The sequence below is a fragment of the Dasypus novemcinctus genome, chromosome 29 (genome assembly GCF_030445035.2).
Source record: "Dasypus novemcinctus isolate mDasNov1 chromosome 29, mDasNov1.1.hap2, whole genome shotgun sequence".
NCBI lineage: Eukaryota > Metazoa > Chordata > Mammalia > Cingulata > Dasypodidae > Dasypus > Dasypus novemcinctus.
This window is the reverse complement of record NC_080701.1, coordinates 23,044,272-23,062,452: the sequence shown is the minus strand read 5'-3', so window position 1 is coordinate 23,062,452 and position 18,181 is coordinate 23,044,272. Positions and strand designations below refer to the sequence as shown.

The window sequence follows — 18,181 nt, the reverse complement described above, 5'->3', positions numbered from 1 at the left end:
CAACAGCCAATGGCTGAAATGAGGAAGTACAGTAAGGTGAATGAAAATGAAAATACAACATACCAAAAACATCTGAGATCAGCCAAGACAATGCTGAGAGGGAAATATATAGCTCTAATTGTTTACATTCACAGATAAGAACTTCAAATTAGAGATGTAACCTCAAAATGAGAAGAAATAGGAAAAGAGAAAACTAAACCCAAGGTGAGCAGACAAAACGAAATTAAGAGAATCAACAAAATCAAAATTGGGGATATTTAAAAGATCAATACAATTGAGAAACCTTTAGCTGGAAGACAAAGAAAAAGAGAGAGGACACAAATACAGAAAATCAGAAAATGAGAAGCAGGACATTACCACTGTCCCCACTAAAAAGAGTATAACTGGATACTATGAACAACTGTATGCCACTAATATAGATAACCTAGATGAAATGGACAAATACTTAGAAACTCACAAATCACCTTCATTGACTCAAGCAGAAATAGAAGATCTCAACAACAACAACAAAAAACCACAATCATAAAGAGATTGAGTCAGTAATCAAAAACAGCTCAAGAAAGAAAACCCCAGGACCAGATGGCTTCACAGGAGAATTCTACCAAACATTACAAAAAGACAACTCCATTTCTGCTCAAAAATCTTCCAAAAAATTGAGGAGGAAAGAACAATCCCTAATTCATTCTACAATGCTAATATCACCCTCATACCAAGGCCAGATAAAAATAAAAGAAAATAAAACCATAGACCAATATCCCTTATGAACAGAGATGCCAAAATCTTCAACAAAATACTAGCAAACTGAACGCATGAGCATATTAAAAGAATTATACATGATCAAATGAGTTTTACCCCTGGGAAGCAATTTGGTTCAACATAAGAAAATCTCTTAATGTAATACACCATATTAACACAATGGAGGGAAAAAACCACATGATCATCTCAACTGAGACCAAAAAGGCATTTGACAATATCTAGCACCCCTTCTTGGTAATAACACTTAGAACTCTAGAAATAGAAGGAAACTTCATCAACATGATAAAGGGCATGTATTCCAATAACCTTCTTTGCAGAAATGGAAAAGCCAATATGCAGATCTCAAGAGGATCCCACTGACTGCCAGAGTAAACAGTGCCTCAAGCAGGGGTGCCCCTGAGGGCTCTGGAGGCATCTAGACATTATAAGCAGGGAAAACTACCCCAGGAGATCAGTACCCTGTCAGTGGACCTTACCTCGGTATATATGGTAATTTATCTCCCCAATTGATCATAGCATTTATACATATTATATCATTTATAATTTTCCTACACATGGTTCTTCTGCCCCTTTTATTTGAACCTATAATTAGCACCGTACCCATTGAATATATATATGTCCCAGAGACTTAAATCTTCCAAATGTTCATATGCTGGATGAGCCCCAAATCTGAGCTAATTTGCAGCCAACACCTACTCTCCGGTTCATCAGACTCACCCAGGACAACTAACAAAATGATGATGGTGGACAATGCCCATCCAAAAAAAAACAGAATTTACAACTGCAAGCAAGACAGTTCAAGCCATCTTCCCCATGGCATCTAAGTCCCCTCTTAATCAGAAACAGAGTGGGCAACATCATCCCAAAATGATCAAGATAGAGGAATGAACAAAACATTCAGTAGGAATGCGACGGTGGACTAAAGTAGACTTATTATTCTAATAATGAAGAACTTTGAACATCGATATAAAGGCAGTAGTCACCAGAGTTTCTAAGGGGAGGGAGAGGGCAGAATAGGTGTAACATGGGGTTTTTGGGGGCTACTGGAATTGTTCTGCATGATATTATAACGATGGATACAGGCCATAATACAATTTGTCAAAATCTGTAAAATTGCGTGGTGCTATGTGTAAAGCATAATGTAAACTATAGACCAGCTTAGTAGCAATGCTTCAACATGTGTTCATAAATTGTTAACAATGTACCACACAAATGAAAGATGTTGTTAAGGGGGGAACATGTGGAAGGGAAATGGGGAGCAGTATATGGGAATCCCCTATATTTTCATTGTAACATTTATGTAATCTAAAGCTTCTTTAAAAATAAAAAAATAAATCCATCTTGATGAGAGGAATGAAGTGGCAGGAGTTATACTTCCCAATCTTAGTATTTCCTATGAAGACATGGTAATCCAAACAGAATGGTACCAGCACAAGGATGGATATATAGAACAATGGAATTGAACTGAAAGCTTAGATATCAACCCTCACATTTGTGGCCACTGATTTTCGACAAGGGGGCAAACACCACTCAATTGGGAAAGAATAATCTCTTCAACAAATGGTGCTAGGAAACAGATCTCCACTTGCAAAAAAAGGAGGACTCCTACCTCATGACCTCAATTCAAAATGGATGAAAGATCTAAATATAAGACCCAAAACTATGAAACTTCTAAAAGATATATAGTCTTCAGGTCCTTGTGTTAGTCAATGGTTTCTTAGACTTTACACCCAGAGCTCAATCAACAAAACATTAATAAAAAATAGATAAATGGAACCTCATCAAAATTAAAACCTTTTGGACCTCAAAAGACTTTATCATGAAAGTAAAGTAATATTCTATACAATGGGAATAAATATTTGGAAACCGTATGGCTGATAAAGGTGGAATATCCAGAATATATTTTAAAAATCCTTTACCTTAACAACGGAAAGAAAATTTTTAAAAGGGCAAAGACTTGAATACATCTTACTACAAAGAAGGTACATAAATGGTCAGTAACTACATGAAAAGATGCTCAGAATCATTAGTCATTAGGGGAAAGAAAAACAAAACCAAAATGAAGGGGAAGCAGCTGTGGCTCCATCAGTTGGGCTCCCGTCTACCATATGGGAGGCCCTGGGTTCGCGTCCCGGGGTCTTCTTGTGAAGGCAGGCTTGCCCGCACACTGCACGGAGCCGCTGGCCCGGGTGCTGCAGAGTGCTGCCTAGCCCACGAATGCCGCAGAGAGCTGACTCAGCAAGGTGACGCAACCAAAAGGGAGACAAGCAAAAACACAGAAGAGCGCACAGCAAATGGACACAGACAGCAGACAGCACACAAAAAGCCACAAGGGAGGGGATAAAAAAACAAAAACAAAATGAGATGCCATTTTACACCCACTAGAATGGTTACTATTTTTTAAAAAAAAGAAAATAACAAGTATTAGAGAGGATGTGGAGAAATAGGAACACTCTTTCATTGCTGGTGGGAATGTAAAATGGTGCATCTTCTGTGAAAAACAGTTCAGTTATTCCTCAGAAAATTATGTATACAATTACCATATGATCTAACAAGCCCGATTCCAGTTATATACCCAAAAGTATTGAAAGCAGTGACTCAAGCAGATATTAACACACCGATGTTCATAGCAGCATTATTCACAATAACCAAAAGGTGAAAGCAACCCAAGTGTCCATCAACAGAAGAATGGATAAACAAAATGTGGTATATACATTGAGTGGAATATTATTCAGCTGTAAAAAGGAACGAAGTTCTCATACATGTGACAACATCGATGAACCCTGAAGACCTCAGTGGAATGAAACAGGCCAGATTCAAAAGGACAAATATCATATGAGCTCACTTTTATGCAATAATTAGAATAAGCAAATTCAAAGGACAGTGTGGCAGCTTGAGATTATTTTATGAGTCCCAAAAAGAGAAAGACTATGCTTGTAAACTAATCTGTTCCTCTGGTGTGATACCCTTTGATTGCATTGAATTCAGTTGAGGAGCCATTGATCCGATTACTTGATGACATTGCTCTAGGGCTTTCTCTTGGACTACATCAGTGAGGCGTGACTCAAGTTGAGTCCCCACCCAGTGCTGGGTCTAATATAAACAGACTCACTCAGACAGACACAGGAAGAGAGCGCTGCCATTTTTGGTCCTGCCATGTAACAGAGAGGAGAGGCTCAAACAGCTGATACCCCGGGGAGAGATGAGCGGTTTGCCTGGTAGCTTACAGCTGAACTTGGGAAGAGAGCAGAGCAGCTGAGACCAATACAGCAGGCACGGAAAGAAACGAGCCCTGTGCCATGAGAGAGAGGACTACAGGATCACGTCAGCAGGAAGCCCCAAGAAACTGGGCCCACGGTGCAGCTCAAGAGGAAAGTGTGAACCCAGAGGGGAAAGCTGAAACCTGGGCAGAGATCGGTGCCACCTTGCTTCACCATGTGGCAAAACACCAGGATCAACAGTCACTGACTTTATGAGAAAGCATCTCTGATAGTAAGCCTCATTTGGACTTTTCATGACCTTGGAACAGCAAGCTTTTATTCCAAATGAATCCCCTTTATAAAAGCCAACAGATGCAAAGTACCAGAAATTAAAATATGTAATTTGGTGGTGTTAATTATAATATTCCCAATGTTGGACTACCATCACCACCATCCATTACCAAAACTTTTCCATCACCCCAAACAGGAACTCTACCAACTAAGCATTACCTCCTCATTCCGTACACCTGCTATGGTCCTGGAAACCCGTATTCTATTTTCCGACTGTTTCAGTTCGCCACCAAATTACAGATTTTAAAATAAATACAACATTCATGCTCTTCTTATGCTAAATTTAAAGTAGTGGGGATGGTGCTTCAGGGGCAATCACCGGACATTGTAAATCCTCACAGGGCCCACTGGATGGAATGGGGGAGAGTATGGGCCATGATGTGGACCATTGACCATGAGGTGCAGAGGTGCCCAAAGATGTACTTACCAAATGCAATGGATGTGTCATGATGATGGGAATGAGTGTTGCTGGCGGGGGAGAGGTGGGGTGGGGGTGGTGGGGTTGAATGGGACCTCATATATATATATTTTTTAATGTAATATTATTACAAAGTCAATAAAAAAAATAAAAAAATAAAAAAAATAAAATCAGTATAGTGCTTATCATTAGAAAAAAAAAAAGAAAATTTAAGAAACTAATAACTGTGTGAAAAGAAGAATGGACACTTACTGCTTTTCAAGTTGAAGAGTGTATGTTTTCCCGCTAATTTTGATGACATAAGTTACCTGCAGCAAGGTATTCAGAGAAAGGTAATTATTAAAAAATCCAAATACTTAAAAGAAAAAAGTCAATTTTAAAATAAACTATTTTGAAACATATATACTCTTTCATATGGATGGCATCCTGTATGTCTCAAAATTATGTATACATATACAAGTATATTATATCTTCAGTATTGAAAGAATGATAATTATAATTAAATTTAAATAAAATCAAGGATTTCTAAATCTATTTCAAAACTAAGAGCATCAATCATTACCCTTCATTAAATGAAGATTACACTCAGAAATGCACAGTAATCTTTCAAAAAACTTGTATCTTATCACCTTTCTTCTACATTCCAGTTGCCAGCACAAATAAATTGAAACTTAAGTAATGGAACATAGATACTCATTTAAGACTAAGTGAATTATTCTCCCAAACCCCAGCCTTCCTCCTACCCCCAGCTGTTGGCGGTGCTTCTGGGAGTAAGTCAACTTTCTGTTCTCCTTGGGGATTCCCTCAGCTGTAGGGGATCACTTCATGCAACTTTCACAACCTCCGAGGACAGCCCCCATTAAGTGAGAAGCTCAGTCCAACTCCTGATATTTCTGATGGACATCCAAGCTTCACACTTTATTGAGACTCAATTGTCATTTAATGTCTCCTCTCAGTCCTGCTTGCTTCTGCATGTGATAATCACGAGGGCATTCCCTAATAAGCTCAAGAGACTGAACCCAACCTGTGAAATCATAAACCATATGCTTTAATTAATCTTAGCACATGGTTGAGTCTGGTAAATGTTCCATGTGCATTTGCAAAGAACATGAACTTTGTCATTCAATGAACTTTTGTACATCATTTTAAAGCTGCTTTGTTGTGTTTTTCAGTCTTCTGTAACCTTACAGCTGTTTTTAAAGGTGTCTTGGTATCTCCCACAATTATTATGGATGTGTTTCTTTTTTTATTTTATAATATTTTGCCTTATGTATTTTTGAGCTTGTGTAGAGTGCAAACATATTTAATATGGTGATATCTTCCCAATAAATGTGATCCTTTCATCAATAATAAATGCCCTTTTATCTCTAAAAGTACTTTTCCTTAAATTTTGTTAGAATGGTATAGTTGCACCAGCTTGTTTTTGATGTTTTCTTTTTTTCTTTTTAGTTCTGATCCAGTAAGGTTTATTTTGATGTAATATGTAGTTTTTTCTTATTTTATATTCATAAGAAATTGAGACATGCCATTAAGGATAAAATGCAAGTTGTAATTTCCAGTGATTTTTCTAATGTAAAGATGCCCACCAAATCGATGTATTCCATGATGCATTTTATAACTAATTTACCATAAACGGTAGGGGAAGAAAACTGATAAAATATTACTTCTAATATTATCATTCCTTTATTTTATTGCCTGTGAATAAAAATGGGTAATTTTCCTTATAGATTCTGGATATCAGGTAATGGCATGGTTATATACCCAGTTACTCAAGGCAGAAGACTGGGTTTCAATAAATTCTACTCATATCTCACTAAGTATAACAATAAACATAAAAAATATAATTTCTATACACTGTGGCTTAGCACTTCATTAAATATTAAGACTTGTAAAGTCAAAATATACATATGAGTTAGATATGATTTTATTCTTATACCCATTTTATAATTAAAAGAAATTAAAGATACCAAGAAGTTGGATTTATCTCAGTTCAGAAGTGCTAGAAGTGATGTTGACTAGAAAGCATCAGCTTCCCTAAATGCTTTTCAGTTTTCTCACCATTATCATACAGAGTAATGCATTTTTTAGGGCCTAGCTATTCTCTGCCAAGTTTTTTACTTAGTTTCAATAGTTTATGTGTGAAATCTCTCAGACTTCTAATCTAATCCATCATATAATCAGTTTTAAAAAATAGCTTATCTTATTTTTTAAGCCTTATTTATTTTATATTCCTTTTTCTTGATTTCTATATTGTAAATTACTGAATAAAAATGGAAATAGTGGGCATCCTTTTCTTTTGCTGGCCCTAGAATGGAATGCTCTAAATATTCAAAATATTAAGTATGATATGGTTTTCCTGGTACTGTTTTTGATACTTAGATCCATTTAAATCACATTGAGGCTGTTTCTCAATGTGTGTATGTGTGTGTGTGTGTATTAATGTGGGAATGAGTGTGTGTATTAATGTGGGAGTAATTTTCTAAAATCCACTTTCTGGTTTTATTTTCTCTTCTAGGTTCACTTACTGATTCTTTGCTTACTATGTTAGTGTGGTGAGTTAATTTAATAAATTTTTCTAATATTATAGTACCCTTCCAGACCAGGAAAACTGACTTGATCATAAATGTTTTCCAATAGTTTGCTATTTTTACCTTATTAATATTTTCATATGTGATTAAATATATCTGGAGGATTAGTTACCTTATATTTTATTCTTTGAAAAAATAGACCTATTCTCTTTCCTTAAATATTGTCTAAAATCTTCCAATAAATCCATTTGACTAGTGGGATTTTGTGGGAAACATTTTTAGCCTACAAATTCAAACACTTTCATGAATCAAATCATAATCAAACACTGTGAGATTCTCAGACAAAAGAAATGTGTGGGGGGAAAGAAAACAAACACCAAGATGGCAGACTTAAAATAAGCAATAACCATAACTACAGAAAAGGAATTTGACAAAAATTCAATACCCATGTCCTATGTTCTACAAATGCCAGTTAAACTCAAGATGAAAATTAGTATCTCCAGTCTTCTATATCCCCACTGAGTCCCCTCTAATTGCTTTATCATTTACTTCTTTCACTTCTGTAAGTTCTTGCTTTTCTTTTTGAATGTGCTCTTATTAGACACAAATATCTTTAGGATCATTATGTCTTCTTAATGCCCTAAGCCTTTTATCTTTACAAGAAGCTCCTCTTTATCCTGGAAATATCCTTGCCCAGCCATCTACTTTCTCTGATATTACTTTATTCATGCCAGCTTCCTTATGACTAGGATATTAATGAAATTTTCATCATTCTTGTATTTCAACCCATTTCCATCTTTATAGTTTATCATCATATAATCATGCTATCCCTCATAAGCGATGTGCGCATGTATGTATTCATCTAAGATCTGTTGGATTTCTTCCTGATATTATGGATACCCAGCTTTACTTTTAGTTAGCATTTTCCCAATATATGTTTATTGCTCTCTTAAACATTTTAAGCTCTCTGGCAATTTAAGTTTCTGCTGTAAGAGTTTTCATACACATAATCATTAGGTTTTGTTGTTTTTGGTTTGGTTTTTCGGGATGTGAAAGAAAGGGAGGGAATCAGACAGACCACTTAGTCTCTGAAAATTTGCATCTCATATTTCCCTCAGAGCTTGCATGTAAAACCATATTTAATGTCATAACAATAGCCTTACTTTATAAATAAATGAAAAGCCCAATGTTGACACTCATGATCCCTTTATGTGTGTATGTGTGTCGGTATGTGAGCATGAATATCTCTAAAATTCATTTTGTTCAAATTTACTAACGATTACAACTTTAAATACTGGGGTGACTTTTCACTTGCATCAAAACTCCATAGTCTTGGTGATTGTTTGGCAAGATGGCGTCAGTTTAAGTGGGCACTCACCACCTCTCTTACAAAAAAATGGCTGAGAAGGGGCAAGATCCCGCCTGAGTGAGGTGTTTTGGGAACCAACAGAGCCGGAGGCTCCAGGGCATGTATCTGGAGGAACAGGACAAAGAGATAAAAAGCACAAGGGAAAACCATGCGTTTCTCGGCCGGTGGCTGGAAACTATAAGCAGCTAAGCCCCACCCTCAAGGCAACAAGCCATGGGAACCCCCGATTCCTACCAGCCACCAAGAGAGACAGAGTGTTCACCAGAATTAAGAAGTTCTGGTGAAGGGTGGAGAGGGGTTTCCTTTCTGTGGGTTTGGTTACCTGGACCCCCTCTGAACTTAGGGAGCATACCAACTGGCAAGAGATGGCCCTGAGGAAGAGGAGAGAGACGAATCTGCTTAGGCCACTTGATTTATCAGCTGACCTGGAAGAGAGGAACTTGGGCTGGGAGATGGTGGAATCAGGCAGTTGACCGTTCCAGTGCTGAAAACTATTCAAAATTGCAACTCCCCTACAAGAGGTGGGCAGTAGGAAGCTCTTAATAACCTTCCAAGGGCCTATTTAGGGTCCCCTGGGAGGAGTGGGTGGTCCGGAAGAGGGTTGAGAATCATTTCTCCATGGTGAGTTCGGATGCCAGGGTCCCATTTGAATTTCAGAAGGGAACTCAACCTGACCAGGAGAGGCGAGGGGGGATCCGATCACACAAGTTATCCTGTCCAGCTGCCTGGGAGAGAAAGCAGTAAGAACAGAAAGGAGGCAGGGACTGATAAGCGCCTAATCAGCAGTAATCTCTCCAACTGCAATGAGTCAACCCTGCCCTCGGGTAAGTGACTGGATAGCTCTCTAGGTAACAGACCCAACGAGAAAACTTAGCTCACTGGAGGAGTCTCTTGGAATATACAAGGTCCCTGGCTCAATTCCAGGCTCTCCTTAGAGTAGTGATCCACCGGGTTATCAAACACCCAGCTAATACTTTAGGACAGGGAACACAGAGACATTAGTTTTGTATTAGCTTCTCTTGGGTCTCTTATTTTTCTTTAAAAAGGTTCCTTTCTTTAATTTTAACTTAGTTCACTTGCTAAAACCCAATTCAAAACCTGCAGAGGGCAGGCAGGCTGTAGGGTAATTGATTGATGAACAAGGGCTGCCTGAGAAGCTCCTCAGGGGCATAAGAGGGAAGGCTGTTTTTCCAAAGTTTTTGTTTGATTGCTTGCTTGAGTATTATTTTGTTCTTTTTTTTTTTTCTTTTTCCCTCTTTTTCTGCCCCCCCCATTTTTTAAGTTAGTTGCTGCTGTCTTGTTTCTTATTTGCTGTGTTTCCTCCTTCCTTTGTTTTCCCTCTTTTATATACCAATATCATCTACCTATACTCTTTCTTTTCCTTCCTTCATCTTCCTGTCTTCTGCATTGTTTTTGTTCTTACATTCCCCCTTTCTTTGTTTAGTCTTCAGTTTTTCTTATTTTTATTTCTATCTCCTCTATTCTGTTTCCTTTTTTAACTTTTTTTCTTATTGCCTTTTCTCTTTCCCTCTCTTGTTATCATGGCCTTTTTAATTCATTCTAGATATTTCTTCTGTTTGGGTTTTTCATTTCATTGTTTTTTTTGTTTTTGTTTTTTAAAGATTTATTTTTATTTATTTAATTCCCCTCCCCTTCCCCCCGGTTGTCTGTTTTCTGTGTCTTTTTGCTGTGTCTTGTTTCTTTGTCTGCTTCTGTTGTCGTCAGCAGCACGGGAAGCGTGGGCGGCGTCATTCCTCGGCAGGCTGCTCCCTCCTTCGCGCAGGGCGGCTCTCCTTTATGGGTGCACTCCTTGCGCGTGGGGCTCCCCTACGCGGGGGGCACCCCTGTGTAGCACAGCACTCCTTGCGCGCATCAGCACTGCACATGGGCCAGCTCCACACGGGTCAAGGAGGCCCAGGGCTTGAACTGCGGACCTCCCATGTGGTAGACGGACGCCCTAACCACTGGGCCAAAGTCCGTTTCCCTCATTTCATTGTTTATACCCCACTTTCTTATTCTTATTCCTCTGTACTTCTTACATGAGTTAATTACTCATTTTCCTAGGTATTATAGGGTTCCTCTTCTACTTTTTACTATCATTACTACTTTTTCTCTTCTTACCTCATTTCCTTTCTCTGGTCATAATCTTTCTTTCAGGGAACAAAGACAACAGCAAGGAAATAGAAAAGGAGGAACGGAGTGTGAAAGAGAGAACTTACCCTGCACACAAAAGTAGCAACTAAATAAAACCCTAGAGTAGACAGAGAAACTAATCAACTGAATAAACCCATCAAAATAAGGAAATGCCTAAACACCAACAAAAAATTATAAAGCATACTAAGAAACAGGAAGACATGACCCAGTCCAATGAACAAACTAAATACCAGGAAGAGATACAAACCATTGAACAACTAATCAGAGCTGTCCAAACAAATATCATGAACCAACTTAATGAAGTGAAGGAAGAGATTAAGGATATTAAGAAGACACTGGGAGAACATACTGAAGAAATTGTAAACATACATAAAAAGATAATAATATGAAGGTGATGAAAGGCACAATCCAATAAATAAAAAAGCACTGAAAGCACATACAGCAAAGTTGAACAGGCAGAGGAAAGTATTAGTGATGTGGAAGACGATACATTTAAAATGCCTCTACAATTATAATGGGGAACTTTAATACATCATTATCACCATTAGACAGAACATCTCAAAAGAAAATCAATAAAGAAACAAAGTCTTTGAATAATACATTAGAAGATCTGGACCTAACAGACATATACAAAACACTACACCCAAATACAGCAGGATATACTTTCTTATCAAGTGCACATGGAGCATTCTCCAACATAGACCACATGCTAGGCCATAGAACAACTCTCAATGAATTCAGAAAGATTGAAATTATGCAAAATAATTTCTCTTATCACAATTGAATGAAGCTGGAAATCAGTTAGGGCTAGAGAACTAGATTAGGCACAAAGATATGGAAGTTAAACAACACACTCTTAGACAAACTGTGGGTCAAGGAGAAAATTACAAAAGAAATCAGTAACTACCTTGAAACGAATGAAAATGACAACACAACATATCAAAACCTATGGGATGCAATAAAGCTGTATTGGGAGGGTAATTCATAGCCATAAATGCGTATACCAGAAAAGAAGAAAGAGCTAAAATTGAAGACCTAACTGCACACCTAGAGGAATTAGAAAAACAAAAACAACCACAAAGGAAATAGAAAGAGGGAAATATCAAAGATTAGAGCAGAATTAATGAAATAGAAAATTTTAAAAACTCTAGAATAAATAAACAAAATCAAAAGCTGGTTCTTCGAGCAGATCAATAAAATTTAGTTAAATTTAGCTAAAGATATAAATGACTTATATACAAGGAACTGCACAACACTGTTCAAGGAAATCAAGGAAGACTTAAATAAATGGAAGAATATTCCCTGTTCATGGATGGGAAGACTAAACATTATTAAGATGTCTATCCTACCCAAACTGATCTACAGATTTAATGCAATCCTGACAAAAATCAACAAAGCCCAATTTTTTACCAAATTGGAAAAACTAACTATGAAATTTTTTTGAAAGGGCAAGAGGGCCCAAAGGCCAAAGACATATAGAAATAGAAAAATGAAATGGGAGGAATCACGCTACCTGATTTTAAAACTTACTACAAAAGTTACAGAGGTCAAAATTGCATGGTATTGGCACAAGGATAGACATACCAACCAATGGAAACAAATTGAGAGTTCTGAAATAGATCCTATCATATACAGTCATCTGATATTCAACAAGGCTGCCAAGCCCACTCAACTGGAGAGAATGGCCTTTTCAATAAATGGTGCTTGGAGAACTGGATATCCATATCCAAAAGAATGAGAGAGGAACACCATCTCACACCTTATACAAAAATCAACTCAGGATGGATCAAATTTTTATATGTAAGAGCTGAGACCATAAAGACCTTGGAAGATAATGTAGGGAAACATCTACAGGACCTTGTAATAGGAAATGGTTTCATGAACTTCACACTCAAAGCACAAGCAGTGAAAGAAAAAAATAGATAAATTGGACCTCCTTAAAATTAAAACCTTTTGCACCTCAAAAGAGTTTATCAAGAAAGTGAAAAGACAGCCTATCTAATGGGAGAAAATAATTGGTATAACCCTATATCTGATAGAAGCCTAATATCCAGCATTTATAAAGAAATCCTATATTTCAAAAATAAAAAGGAAACCCATTTAAAAATGGGCAAGTGATTTGAACAGACCCTTATCCAAAGAAGAAATACAAATGGCTTAAAAGCACATGAAAAGATGCATTAGGGAAATGCAAATCAAAACTATAATGAGATATCATCATACCCATTAGACTGGTGGCCATTAAAAAAATAGAGGACTACAGGTGTTGGAGAGGATGTGGAGGAATGGGAACCCTCATCCACTGTTGGTGGGAATGTAGAAGGGACAGTTTGGCAGTTCCTCAAAAAACTAAATATAGATCTGCCATATGATCCAGCATTTCCCCTGCTGGGTATATACCCAGAAGAACTGAAAGTTAGGACAAAAACAGATATGTACACATCAATGTTCATAGCAGCATTATTCACTATTGCCAAAAGACGGAATCAACCCAAATGCCCATCAACAGATGAATGGATTAACAAAATGTGGCATATACAGACAATGGAATATTACTCAGCTGTAAGAAGGAATACAGTACTAACACACGGAATAACATGGATGAATCTTGAGGACCTTATGTTGAGTGAAGCAAGCCAGGACAAATATTATATGACCTCACAGATATGAATTAAGCAAATTGAGCAGACTCAGAGAGCTAGAGTCTGGAAAATAGGTTTACAGGAAATAGAAAGGGAGAAGGTTATGAACCAACATCCATATTGGTGAAATCTATGATAAGGTGGAAGTGACTAGTTGTGTAGTGAAGGAATATGACAGAGGTATAGTGATGCTATTGGGTTGGTTGGTGCAAGTTTAACAAGGGGGTAGTGTGGGGAGGGTGGTTTGGACAGTCCATGGAACTGGGTATGGTTGGGGGAGGGAGCAGGTAAACACTGGGGCTTTGAGGGTACCTGGTTGAAACTACAATGTAGGGGAAGCTCTTTTGACAAAATGGCAAGGGTTACTCGTGAGGGAGTTGGATGAAGGGGGGGGCATTTGGGATAGGGCACACCTGGGGCAGTCTTCTAGTGAATGTGTGAGTGATCGTTTTGTCATGGTGTGTTGTATCACTGGGTGGTGACCCACATAATGAGTGGGGAAGAGGTGGACTCTCATCCTGGGAAGGTCAGATATGTTCTCAAAGAGAGGAGTGGGTGTCTTTCAAGAGCATGGGTGTTTCCTAATAGGGGAGGGGGGTGGGAGGAAGGAATAGAGTAAATGGAAGTGGGGGTATTTAGGGAGCAATGGAAGGGTTCTGCATAATCTTGTAATGATGGATACAGGTCAGTTGAATTTCATCAAAAAATTATTAAAGTGTATGGACTAGAGTGTAGACCATAATGGAAACAATTGACCAAGTCAGTGGTTATGTTTCAATATTTGTACATTAGTTGTAACAAATGTACCATCCACATATAAAAAGGTTATTGATAGGGCAAGGGGGAAAATGGAGAGGATATAGGTTATATGGGAGTCCCCTGTGTTTTGTAGGTGACTTTATTGTGACCTAAAAATCCTTTTGAGATAAAATGGAAAAAAGTAAGACACTGGGGAAGAAAGGGAAAAAATGTTCCTGTACATACATGACAACAGAATATTGCAGTGATGAAAGGCACAACATCAAAAAAAATTGTTTTTAATATCTCAATTTTTAAATTTTTTTTAGGTTTAGTTTTTCTAAATTATTATGTATTTTATTTCTTATGTTTAAACCTATCATTATTATTTCATTTTCCTATTCATTGTATTGGCGATATTCTCGGCTTCATTTTTGAGGAAGTTTTTGATGACAGTAAGGTTACAACTGTGGCAGGGGAGGATCATTGGTGTGGGGTGTCAGTGATGGGGGATGCATGAGAAGAAGTTCACCTGGGCATACATATAAGGTACATAAATGTGTTTAAATGTTCATGGGGCATTGTCACAGTGGGTGGAGATTCATACAATAACTGAAAGAATATTGAATTCCCATCCTGGGGAGCTCTGCCACAATCCCTAATGAAACAGCAACAATCTCCCAAGAGCAGGGCAATGACTAGTGAAGAAGGATTGCCCATTGATGGGCCCTGATAGTAACAATTATCCTTATGAGACTTTGCTCTTGAATTTGCAACTTGGGTTAGTGCTGTAGGGTGCCTACGAGTTACCTCCTGAGAGCCTCCATGATGCTCAAATGTGGCTTCTCTCTAAGCCAAACGCTGCATATAAATGCATTACCTTCCCTCCAGTGTGGGACATTACTCCCGGGGATTAGCCCTCCTGGCACAGAGGGATTACTACCAAACACTAACAAGCAATGCAAGTGGAAAGAGACCTTGACTACAAAAGGGGGAAAAGGTAAGGACAAATGAGTATGTGTGGCTAAAAGACTTCAAAGTGAGTTGGGAGGTCATGCCAGAGGTAACGCTTACATACATCTTAACAGGATCTCATAGGCAGCAGACGTGGCCCAGTGGTTAGGGTGTCCGTCTACCAAAATGGGAGCTCTGTGGTTCAAACCCCAGGCCTCCTTGACCCATGTGGAGCTGGCCCATGAGCAGTGCTGATGTGCGCAAGGAGTGCCCTGCCACGCAGGGGTGTCCTCCACTTAGGGGAGCCACACACGCAAGAAGTGCACCCTGGAAGGAGAGCCGCCCAGTGCGAAAGAAAGTGCAGCCTGCCCAGGAATGGTGCCGCACAGGGAGAGCTGACACAACAAGATGATGCAACAAAAAGAAACACAGATTCCCATGCCGCTGACAACAATAGAAGCAGACAAAGAAGAACATGAAGCAAAATAGACACAGAGAACAGACAACTGGGGAAGGGGAGGGGGAAGGGGAGAAAAATAAATAAATAAATAAATCTTTAAAAAAAAAAAACAGGATCTCATAGACTGCCAAAGTAGATACTACCCCAAACAGTGGGCCTCCTGAGGGCTCTGGAGACACCCAGGTCCTATGGTGTGACTTCTCTCCACATAGCTCTTCTGTCCCTTCCATTTGAAACTATAGTTGGTGCTGGAGTTGGTAGGTGTAGATCCAAGAGACTTGAATCTTTGGGCTGTCCATGTGCCACCTGGACCCCTAGCCTCAGCAGAGTTACAACTACTCTCCAGTTCTTTGGACTCTCCCAGAACAACTAACAAGGAGGTGAGGATGGACAACCACCATACCCAGGATCTGAGAGAGTCTACAACTGCAAGCAAGAGAGTTCCATCTATCAGCCATATGGGATTGAGGCACCCCTCTCAATTAGATGTGGAGTGGACATTACCATCCCAGAATCCTCTGATTGGGGAATAAAATACAGACTAGCGTGGACTTACTGGTATTCTACTATAGACTTATTGGTATTCTGGGACTGGAAGAAATTATATCACTAATGTGGATAATGGCCACTGGAGACAGAGAGAGGGAAGAAGAGTTGTAATATGGGGGAATTTTGGGGACTTGGAACTGTCCTGAATGACATTGCAATGGCTGATAACGGTCATTATATATCCTGCCATAACCTACAGAATTGAGTGGGAGAGAGTGTAAACTACAATATAAACTATAATCCATGCTGTGTGGCAATGTTCCCAATGTGTTAATTGCTTGCAATGAATACACCACACTAAGGAAAGAAGTTGTTAATGTGGGGAAGGGGGGAAGGTGGGGAGTGGGCCATATGGGAATCCCCGACATTTTTGTGTGTAACATTTTGTGTAATCTAAGTATCTTTTTAAAAAATAATAAATATTTTTAAAACTCTGTAGTGTCTGTATTTAATTTAAAATATACCTACTCAACTATTTTAATCTGATTAAAAAATAAACTTCCATTTTCACAAATGATATATACTATACATACATATATAGGCATCTATGAACATGAAGATGTTTATTTTATATTGTTATTTTTAAATGGTACAAAATAAATTAGTATGATTTCACTTGTAGGAGAATAAATGTTTAAATGTACAGTTTTAAAAATATAAAACCATCCAGTAGACTCTATACATCATTTAAAGCGATAGGAATTTTAAGCTTTTTTTTTTTTGCATGATAATTTTCATATACTACTTGAGAATTAAAAGAAATAAATACTGGAATATTTGGCTCCCATTATAACACAGCAGCTATGAGCATTGATACATAATTTCGCAAATGATACGTATAAATTTATTTGGGTCATGTAGTCCTGTACAAACAAAACAAATCAAACACAAAATATATTAAGAGGAAAGTGATTTGTTAATTACATGCATTTCTGAAACTTCGCCGTGGCTGGCGTTGGCCCGTGTCTTCCGTGGCATTATAATTTGGAGCAGTGGTGTCTGAGCCTCTGTAGGGAGCAAAAGGAATAGGCATATTTTCCAGCATAAAGCAGCTTTCTTGCTCTCCTTTCCCTTATTGTCGCATCTCTCGTCACTCTGTCATCCTCCAATCACACGCATACACCAAAATGACTCCAGACAGAGGCCCCTCTAGAAGCAGGACCGGGGCTCGTCCTCTGTCCAGACATGCACTTTGCGGCCTCTTGCCCGCAGCCCCGGGCAGGGAAAGTGCCCCAGGACCCCACCCAGACCCCTCCGTCCCCAGCTCCCCCTTGCTCGGCCTCTGGGGCAAGGTCGGGGAAGGGACCTGGGGGACACACGAGTCTGCTCCAAGTTCTCCACCCACGGGGCTCGGCTGCTCGTCATCCTCCCCGGCCCGGGCCGCGCTCCCTGCCCATCCGAAGCCTCCACTTACCGAGGCCCGCGGTGGTCAGCGGGCCGAGACCTGCGAGGAACAGCAGGAGGATCAGCATTGCGCCGAGGGCGCCGGCCTGGCCACAGGGACGGCTGTTGGGGGCGCAACGGCTGCGGCGCGCGGGCGCGGGGGCTCGAGGGGGGCGGCGGCCACCCCCTGCCCCGCGGGAGACCCGCGGCCCCCCGGAGGGAGAAGGAGTCCAAGGCCCCAGGGCGCTGCCCCAGCCGGTCCCACAGGAAGGCCCGCGGGCGCTGCGCTTGGGCGCGCACGGGCTTCGGTTTCAAGCTTTAAGTTAGGATCTGAACTGCCCTGCACAGTAGCCTGAGAGCGTGCTTTCTCCGCGTGGGTTAAGCCATTTGCTGGTAACGTCTTGGTAATATTGATTCCCCTCGTCACAGCTTTCTGGCACAGTGGATGAGTTACTGTAGTGAAGAAATACAGGAAAATAGAAATACACTATTTTAGTGGTCATGGCCTATTTTAATCAGATCTGACTTGGGATAGCTGCCTTAAGCCTGAGCCGGAAACATACACAGTGATTTTAAAATCCTGTAAAAAAATAAATAATTCTAAATCAATTCTATTGTAGATAAGTTGGTTTCTTCAAAAACTCTTTGGTTAAGGATACCAAATAAGTTAAATATAAAT

At 39.3% G+C, this 18,181-nt stretch overlaps 1 protein-coding gene across 5 annotated transcripts in view; it reads right to left on the bottom strand.

Annotated features, from left to right (window-relative positions):
* The window catches only part of LOC131276549 (A disintegrin and metallopeptidase domain 3-like), a 126,262-nt gene extending 108,636 nt beyond the window's left edge, over positions 1-17,626 (bottom strand). For all 5 annotated transcript variants that reach the window (XM_058289853.2, XM_058289854.2, XM_058289857.2 and 2 more), the window contains exons 1-3: positions 17,534-17,626; positions 17,044-17,126; positions 4,978-5,033 (exon numbers count right to left, since the gene is read on the bottom strand). In XM_058289853.2, coding sequence (XP_058145836.1) covers positions 4,978-5,033; positions 17,044-17,126; positions 17,534-17,591 — 197 coding nt within the window. In that variant the 5' untranslated portion in view covers positions 17,592-17,626. The remainder of the gene's footprint in view (positions 1-4,977; positions 5,034-17,043; positions 17,127-17,533) is intronic.
* Between the last annotated feature and the right edge of the window lie 555 nt (positions 17,627-18,181).